This window comes from Urtica dioica, chromosome 4, assembly GCF_054948205.1.
Source record: "Urtica dioica subsp. dioica isolate 48M chromosome 4, U.dioica_male_clone48M_v1_H2, whole genome shotgun sequence".
In the NCBI taxonomy this organism is placed as follows: domain Eukaryota; kingdom Viridiplantae; phylum Streptophyta; class Magnoliopsida; order Rosales; family Urticaceae; genus Urtica; species Urtica dioica.
In genome coordinates this window covers 16,059,090-16,068,014 of record NC_142759.1, presented here as the reverse complement: position 1 = coordinate 16,068,014, position 8,925 = coordinate 16,059,090, and the positions used below count along the sequence as shown (strand labels likewise).

The 8,925-nt window shown below is 39.8% G+C and overlaps 2 protein-coding genes across 2 annotated transcripts; one reads left to right on the top strand and one right to left on the bottom strand.

Moving 5' to 3' along the window:
* Positions 1 to 2,032: 2,032 nt before the first annotated feature.
* LOC149400828 (putative plastidic glucose transporter 2) lies at positions 2,033 to 6,429 on the top strand. The gene is made up of 14 exons (XM_089611664.1): positions 2,033 to 2,265; positions 2,954 to 3,121; positions 3,331 to 3,442; positions 3,538 to 3,605; positions 3,703 to 3,835; positions 4,072 to 4,171; positions 4,270 to 4,382; positions 4,458 to 4,551; positions 4,718 to 4,871; positions 5,011 to 5,154; positions 5,245 to 5,318; positions 5,501 to 5,589; positions 5,866 to 5,980; positions 6,064 to 6,429. The coding sequence occupies exons 2-14, from the start codon at positions 2,995 to 2,997 to the stop codon at positions 6,244 to 6,246; spliced, it is 1,506 nt and encodes a 501-aa protein (XP_089467790.1). The 5' UTR covers positions 2,033 to 2,265; positions 2,954 to 2,994; the 3' UTR covers positions 6,247 to 6,429.
* CAK1AT (CDK-activating kinase 1AT) lies at positions 5,822 to 8,111 on the bottom strand. The gene is made up of 2 exons (XM_089611666.1): positions 7,525 to 8,111; positions 5,822 to 7,429 (listed from the first exon to the last, which is right to left on the bottom strand). Exons 1-2 carry the CDS (start codon positions 8,008 to 8,010, stop codon positions 6,662 to 6,664), a joined length of 1,254 nt encoding a protein of 417 aa, XP_089467792.1. The 5' UTR covers positions 8,011 to 8,111; the 3' UTR covers positions 5,822 to 6,661.
* Between the last annotated feature and the right edge of the window lie 814 nt (positions 8,112 to 8,925).

Below are 8,925 nucleotides of genomic sequence, written 5' to 3'. Positions count from 1 at the left end.
CCAGCGAGTCAAGACCTTGGTGGTGGTGGTAGCCAATATTACGATCCGTGGACTATGGAGCAAGGTTATTAAGCCACGCAAGATTCTGATCACGGGTCACGACGTCAAAGATCTGACATGTTAGTGTATTCGCATCTATTCATGTCGGAGTTCGCAAACAATGTACGTAAGATGAATATGAAAAGTAATATATTACATGTTTAAGAGACCCAGAGAGTACTTTGACTTTGAGACCGGATCGTATTACGGTGGTGGAACACAAAGAGCGCCCATGCAATACATGTCTTCTGTTAGTGATTACGGCGGTGACTTCCAACAAGAATATGGAGCGTACATGTCATCTAGCAGTGAATACAGCGTCGATCACTTGATGTCTCAGTTCGTCACAATGTCATTCACTACGTCAGACACACAGATTGACGGTTCGTATACTTGTCATTCTTATCGTTATCCTAATCCGATAGGAGTGCCACAGCCACAAGTGATCCGCAAGGACGTGGACGTCGTATGTTCGGTGTACGCGTAGATCGGTTCCGTGCCGAGCACGTTATAGCATGTGCACCAGGATGTCCACTAATAAGTGAAGCTGTGGGGTACGATCAAGCCGACTACGACAGGCATGTTCAAAACTTTCGACAATCGTACCAGGAGAATTTCACTTGGTCTCAGTATTGCGAGCTTCAAGAAAACCAACCGAGTTTTATCCAACCGAGACGTCCATCGGGATTCTATTGATACATTTTATTTTATGTTGTAACTATATGTTTGTAAAACATATTTATTTCATGAACAATTTCATTGTATTTCATTAATTATGGAACATTTATGCTAGATATGTATGATTTGAAGTGTTTTAAATTGAATTACATTTAAATATATATATATATATATATATATATATATATATATGTATGTGTTTGTTTCGTCACATTATTTCCGTTCGGTTTTCCGTTAGCACGTCGGTTTTCCATCGAAAACGACATTTGAAAACGGTATTTCACTTGTCATTTTTCACAATTTTTCCGTTCGGTTTTCCATCGACATGACGATTTTCCGTAAATCAGGAGGCTCGAAACGGCAATGAAAACAACATTTCCTTGCTTAGAATTAGGTAATGAAACCCAAGTCAAATTTGCACTATAAAAAATAATAAGAACATCGAATTTTAGTTCACGCCGAGTATAACAAGCTGGCCATGGAATTTGTATGTGAACTACTATTTTTTTTTTTTTTTTAAATAAACAAATTGAGTCTTCTTAGATTTGGATTTAAAATGTATGATTATAACAACATATATTTTAGTTCTATATTATTTGCATATAGCATATATTACACACGTGCATGCAAGACATTGAAACTGCCATATTCAGGGGCCAATTATAATAACATATTTAGTTCTATATATTTTTAGTACATACTACACACTATTGTTTTTATTTTGTGTAACTTAATTTGAGCGTGTGAAATTTCGTTGGATATTATTTTTTAGAGTTTTAATTTGTATATATGCCATGTAATTTAATTACTACTTTTGATCAATGTTCGAACATTAAGTTAGTGTAACATAAAATGATTTGGTGATGAATCAATTTAATTACATAATAAATACTAAAATATAACAAATTTTGGGGTCGTTTTATAATGAATTAAATTACTTAAATAATATTAAAATTCCACTCATTTTAGAGTATTATAAATAATAAAACTTCATATTTTGAGTTTTTTTTTTTTATTTACTGACTTTATAATAAATTGAGAAATATAATTGATTGAAGCATATTCAATTTTATTTTGTCAGATCAATTGTAAAGTGGGTCTGAGAGGATGTTATGAAACCTTTAATTTAATATCGTCGTTTTCCCATGTCATTAAATCAGAGACAACCACGTTTCTAGTGAAATGAGACGACACGTGGAGATTTCACGAACTGTGACCCGACAGCATCCTAGAAAGGTCGCTGCAATCTGCTGCGACGCTCATACACGTGTCTTTTCTCTACCGACTAATCTTTATAGTATTATTAATTTAATTTAATATCGTCGTTTTCCCTTGTTTTTTGTTGGAGCGGAAAATAGAATCCGTACGGTTTTTTCTGTTTCGCTTCTTCTCAAGAGAATAGTTGCACTGGAATTTTTAGTTTCTAGTTTCCTTCTAAACTACTTCGAAGAGCTATTTTATTTCTCGAGAGCTTTTCTTTTGTGTGTTTGGCAAGACAGAAAGTTCCCGAGAATCGAGATCTGTTGGATGATCGAAGCTTTCGGAAAGGTATGTCATATAATCGTCGATTCTTTTAGTTTATTCATGGTTGTTCCTGATCCGTTATTGCTGTGTTTAGCTTTTTTTTTTTTTTTTTTTTTTTTTTTTTTTTTGTCCTTCTGGTTGTTGGTTGCTCTGTTTTGTTGAACCTGGTTGGCTGGTGAGAAAAGCGGGGAAATGTTCGCGAAACCGAGTTTTTGTGTATAGTTGTTTCGAGGATGAGAGAAACCTTGATATCTGTAGAGTTTATGTATCGGAAAATCACCAGGCTAGGTCTAAGTATTTTGGTGAGTCTACATTGTTTAGACATTTAGCTGTTTGTGTATGTGGTTAGAAGTTGAGATTAGAGCAGAGTGCTTTGAAGCTTACTAGTGATGAAATAGAATTTAGAAATCGAAGAAATAAAATAAGAGTTATTGACAATATCCTTCCCTTTTTTTATGTGATAAAATGATCGCAACTCTTTGGTAAGAGTCTGCAAATTTATAGGTGAATCTCGAGGATCAGTGTTTCTCGGGTTCTCAGTGTTTCTCTATGGGTTGATGATTGGAATTCTTGTACTGTTTGGTGTGCATTGGAAATCTGATATTTGAACTAAATGTTAGTCCCAAGTTCTTCATAGTTTGATAGCTCACTTGCAAAGAATGTAACGTATTGTTTCCATAGTCCTATATACTTTCCGTTTTTTGGCATTCAGAAGCAAAAAAAAAAAAAAAAACTAATACGGCCCTGGTGGGTATGAGGCCGCGCCAGCGTGAAGTTGCAGCAATGTACAAGCGAATGCTTTCTAGAGATTACTCGGACTCTGATGATGTGGAATCGATTCCAAGAGATTATGTGAATACCGCTCTGGAAGAAAAATCTGGTAATGTAGTCCCTTGTCTTTATTGAGTGCATTCGCTGTCGTTTAACATGGGAGTTCTCTGGCTAGACCTGAATTCGTTTGTTTTATGATTGACGCCTTGCATTGCACTTGCTCTTTAAACTGAGTATGGTTGGTTGTCTATGTTAATTATCATTGTATTCGTATATATGTGACTGAATGTTGGGTTTACACCTGCCTTGCGGTTACAGATTTTTTACTGGGCAGCGCAAGTTTAGAAACTTCAAATCCTTCGTGGAGGCTTTCACTCCCACATGTTGTGGTGGCAACAATATCTTCGTTCCTATTTGGCTATCATCTGGGGTTGGTTTCTATCTTCTGCCTCCATTTACTTTTTGGTTCACGAAAAACCCAATTCAAGATGCTCACTCTTTTGAGACGATTGAATCTTATTACAGAGTAGTAAACGAGCCGCTAGAAAGCATATCTGTTGATCTTGGTTTTAGTGGCAATACATTGGCAGAAGGTTAGAATATATGTCGTCTGCGTTTGTGTTTTTGAACCGACCTCTAATTTTGGGTACTTCCAGTTTCATAATGTTCTATTATGTACATGAAATGCAGGTCTGGTTGTGAGTACATGTCTTGGTGGTGCCTTTATCGGATCGTTATTCAGCGGTTCAATTGCTGATGGGCTTGGGCGTCGAAGGGCATTTCAGCTTTGTGCACTGCCAATGATTATTGGCGCTGTTATCAGGTAATATAGCAATGCCCTCAAGAAGTTCCTTGATTTAAATTTTTATGTTTTACAAGGGTCGTCACATTAGTTAGTTGAGGAAGGGCGTTTCTATTTGTCACATTGGGGAGGCCAAAGTACTGTACTGTAACATAAACGTAGGAGCCGCTCCATATGTATGTTTCAGTATTAACCTTTCTGAATAACAAAACTCCAAATCGAGTACTTACACTCTAAAAATCAATCTGCACTTTCAGCGCAACAAGCAAAACCATAGCTGGTATGCTTGTAGGGAGATTATTTGTTGGGGCTGGTATGGGTCTGGGACCTCCTGTTGCTTCACTATACGTAACAGAGGTACACAGCTCTCTTCGACTAAGCGTGCATCGCTTTTCACATTCTTGTTTCAAACCTGTATGTCAATCTCATGCCGGTTTCTCCATTATCGTGGTCAGGTTTCACCCGCTTTTGTTAGGGGTACTTATGGAAGCTTGATCCAAATCGCCACGTGCCTTGGGATCATGGGGTCTCTTTTAATTGGAATCCCTGTTAAGGAAATCGCTGGTTGGTAAGAGAGGACTCAAGGTTCAACAATCGCTGCTTTTTTTGTCATTTTAAACTACATCTTGGTTTCTTCATGCAGGTGGCGCATTTGTTTCTGGGTTTCTACAATTCCAGCAACTATACTTGCTGTTTCCATGTTTTTCTGTGCAGAGAGTCCCCACTGGCTCTACAAGGTATATTGATCACTATATTTGTATCCCAATATATTGAACCACAAAATCGAAGTTAACGTCCAGTCAACTGTATTTTTTGGGTTCTTTTATACGTTCGTGGTTCTGCTGAAGTCAATGTCACGTTCTCATGCTTTTTCCATCTGTTTTTTAATCTTATAATCAATAGCAAGGAAAAACGGCCGAGGCAGAAATCGAATTTGAAAAGCTCCTAGGAGCATCACACGTTAAAACTGCAATGGCAGAACTATCCAAGGGGGATAGGGGAGATGACCCGGATTCCGTCAAGTATTCCGAATTGATCTATGGTCAACATTTTAGAGGTTGATTTTGGATTTATTGATGGAACTCATGAATTCTTCAATCAACATGTTTGTAAACAATGATCAACGTCTGCTTCGTTGTTCTTAGCTCTGTATTTTTTGTTGTTGTTTCTTTTGTATTCACGTTTTCCTTTTGCAGTTGTTTTTATTGGATCAACCCTGTTTGCTTTACAACAGCTATCTGGTATAAATGCTGTTTTTTATTTCTCTTCGGCTGTTTTTAAGAGAGCGGGGGTGCCATCAACACTTGCAAACACCTTCATAGGAATTGCAAACTTAACAGGTGACATTTGCTCCCAAATTGATTTGTGTCTTGTGTTGGACTCATTCAGCCTGTATCTTGACCTCCTAGTGGGTGTTTGTTTGTCTTCAGGATCAGTAATTGCCACAGCTTTGATGGATAGGCTAGGAAGGAAAGTGCTCCTTCAATGGAGCTTCCTTGGCATGGTATCATCTCCATTCTCTATACCTTGTTCTTTAGTTCTATGGGACCGGGTTGGAGCATTTCAGTTCTAAATTTTGATATCGAAACTACGTTGCGTAGCCCTACCAGCTAAATTAAGCTGCTTGCTTTTCTAATGAATTTATAAATATGTGCGCATATATTGACCCATGTGTGAATATTTCAGTCCGCATCAATGGCCCTTCAAGTCTCAGGTGCAAGTTCTTACGCATCAGAAGCTGGATCATTGTTCTTATCAGTTGGTGGTATGCTCATGTGAGTTCTACTTCCACTCAAGCAATTTGTTTAAAACTCTTCCTGGAATTTAAAGTCAAAACTTGAAACGTGGAGAAAAAAAGTAATAACAAAAAGGACTGACGTTACTCTCTCTTGCCAAAAATACTTAACAATAATAAGGCAAAATTTTGTAGCGATCTTTGTGAATTGTGATTGTGCTATACCCTCATTAGAAATATAAGCAGCTAATCTCAACAGTTATTAGTAAACCTGATCTGCAATCTATAATTTCGTGTATTGAACAATGTTCCACAGGTTTGTGTTTACATTTGCTCTAGGAGCTGGTCCAGTACCGGGTCTCCTCCTCCCAGAAATTTTCCCCAACCGAATAAGAGCAAAAGCAATGGCCATTTGTATGTCTGTGCATTGGGTAATGGTCACCACTCTCCTCTTTACCTTAACACCAGGACTTACTTTTACTTGCATTTCACGCCACACTGTTGCTCTCTTCAGGTCGTAAATTTCTTTGTCGGGTTGCTGTTCCTGCGCTTGCTGGAGCAACTCGGGCCACAGCTCTTGTACTCCATATTCGCTACCTTCTGCGCGCTGGCGGTGGTTTTTGTGAAGAGAAACGTGGTTGAAACCAAAGGGAAATCGCTTCAAGAGATCGAGATCGCTCTTCTTCCACAGGAATAGTAGTGATACACGGCAGTTGGCAACACCGCCGTTGTTGAAGATATGTGCAAGAATTTTGTTTCGGCTTGTGGTGTGGCTGATTCTCTCTTTTGGTACCAGCAGGGTGTCATTTGCAAGAAATTTTCAGGATTATACCAAAATGTAGAATAATATTTTGGGAAAATGCGGATAGCAGTTCTTACTTCTTAGATTCCCATTTGCTATTATGTTGTAAAGAGTGAATTGTCCTATAGTATGGCAATTGGACCAGAGTAAAAGTCTTTCGAAGACAAGACAGATGTACAAGTGTTTCAAAGAAAGGAAAGAAAAAAAAAAGTGTTTTAACTAATTTTATGCCTTTAGTTTTCGTTGAGAGTAAATAAATAAAGAAATAAATACCACCTTTGGAAATTACAACAAGAGAAGCGGAAACTCCTCAGGAAAACTGGAAGGCACCAAAATCATCATCGGAGGTATCGTCGTCGTGGCAGTCATACCTTGCGGTGGAGTCGTCTTGGATCCTAGCAAGAGGAACGCTGAGCTCGGAGAGCTGGACCGGAAGAGGCTCGCTGCAAAAATACTCGTCCCCCATGAGCTGAGCGGGCGAAGCCCTGGCAGATGGATGGTACCGAACGAGGCTGTGGACGATGGAGACCTCCTCCGGGGATCGGCCCACGAGGCGGGCCCCGAGGCCGAGCGGGGACTCGATGTGGGCGAAGGAGATGATTCGGTAGTCTGGGAGGGCCGTGCAGCCCGGCCAGGCTTCCTCCGTCACGTCCCCGAGGACGCTGATGATCCTCGCCAGCTGGTCCACGTCAGCACTCCCCGGGAAGAGAGGCTCCAGAGTCATTAGCTCCGCAAAGATACACCCCACGGACCACAGGTCGATCTCCGTCCCGTAGTTTGTCGATCCGAACAGAAGCTCCGGCGCTCTGAACCACCGTGTTCCCACGCACGACGTCAGGCACAAACCCTGGCTCTCGCCGCCGTACTCCTCCTCCGGAATCCGGTCGTCTTCCGCCGCCGCCTCGCTCGCCGTGCATGTCGCCGCGCAAGATCCGTCTCCGGCTTCTCCGTCTCTGGCTTTGACCTCGTCCAACACTCTCAGGTACTCCTCCGCCTTGCTCAGAATGCCTCCGTGATCCTCCGCTGATTCTCTCGGCGGAGCCGTCGGAGCTTCGATCGGATCCGATAGCATCCTCGCCTTCGATTTTTATTTTTTTAAAAGAAATCATTCATTACATCGTTTGATTGTTCGTTGTTTGGATTTAGGTTTTCGGTTTTTTTTTTTAATTTTACCTGGCCGAAATCAGCGAGCTTGAGAGTACCGTCATCGGCGACGAGTAAATTTCCAGGCTTCAAATCGCGGTGGACGATGGAACTACGGTGACAAGCCTCGACGCCGGAGAGGATCTGGAGCATCCATCGCTTGAGCTCGCCGACGGGGATACCAGCGCCGGACTTCTTGGCGGCGGCGATGACGGAGGCTAGGTCGGTTGGAAGAAACTCGAGGACGAGGACGGCGTCTTCGTCTTCGCGCCAGAAGTAGTCGAAGAGAGAGACGACGTTAGGGTCTCCGGCGAGGGCTTGGAGAGCCTCGATCTCGCGGAAGGCGGACTGGTAGTCGTGGACCTCCTTGAGCGCCACCACGGCGCCGTCGAAGAGGCGGCGAGCGCGGTAGACGTCGGAGTATGCGCCGGAGCCGACGCGGTGGAGGATCTCGTACTTCGATATGATCTCAGCTCGGGTGTGGATGCTCCAACTTTTCGGAGGAGGGTTCTCCATTGGATTCGGAGAAGAGAGAGAGGTGTCACTTTCTGTGATCGTCTCTGTATCTGTACTGTGTGGAATTGGATACGACAGGGAATCCAATAATACAAAACAGTAAGATGCACACTTCAATACAAAAAAAAAAAAAATACTATACAATACGAGGTGAGAGTTAAACTAGGGGAAAAATAAAGTTATTGTTACGGAAAAAAAAAAAAAAAAACTAAAGTTATGAACAACTATAACAATAAATATTTTAAGTAAGAGATTTAGATAAAGATCATAAATTGTAGAATGTGAATTGTGAAAATGGAAATGGATTTAAGATCATTTGTGGCCATCTTATTTATAGTAAAATTTTGACAAATGAAAAAAGGGAAAATATCTAGGGTACCCCTCGTGTTTAATCGAAAGGCGAGATTTATCCCCTCTATTTCTAGAAATATCAGACATATCCGTTTAGTTTAATATAAATGACATATATATTCCCTAAAAAAATGTTATATTACAAATATCACCATTTTCGTTTATTTTTTACAAAAAAATAATTTGAACTCCTCAAAATACCCTTAATAGAATAAATATTTGTTTACTATTTTATTGAAAAAAATCAAAATCTCTCTTTATAAAAAAAAATCTTAACTTTTTATAAAGAAATTTTTTAATTTAATTTTTTTTATATAGAATAGAAGATAAAAAATTATTTCATTAAGGGTATTTAGGGGATTTCAAATTATTTTTTTGTAAAAAATAAACGAAAAAGGGTGTTATTTGTAATATAACATTTTTTTAGGGGATGTATTTGTCATTTATATTAAACTGGAGTGATATGTCTGATATTTATAGAAATAGAGGGGATAAATCTCGCATTTCGATTAAACAGAAGGGATGTTCTTGATATTTTCCCATGAAAAAAAGACAACATTAATT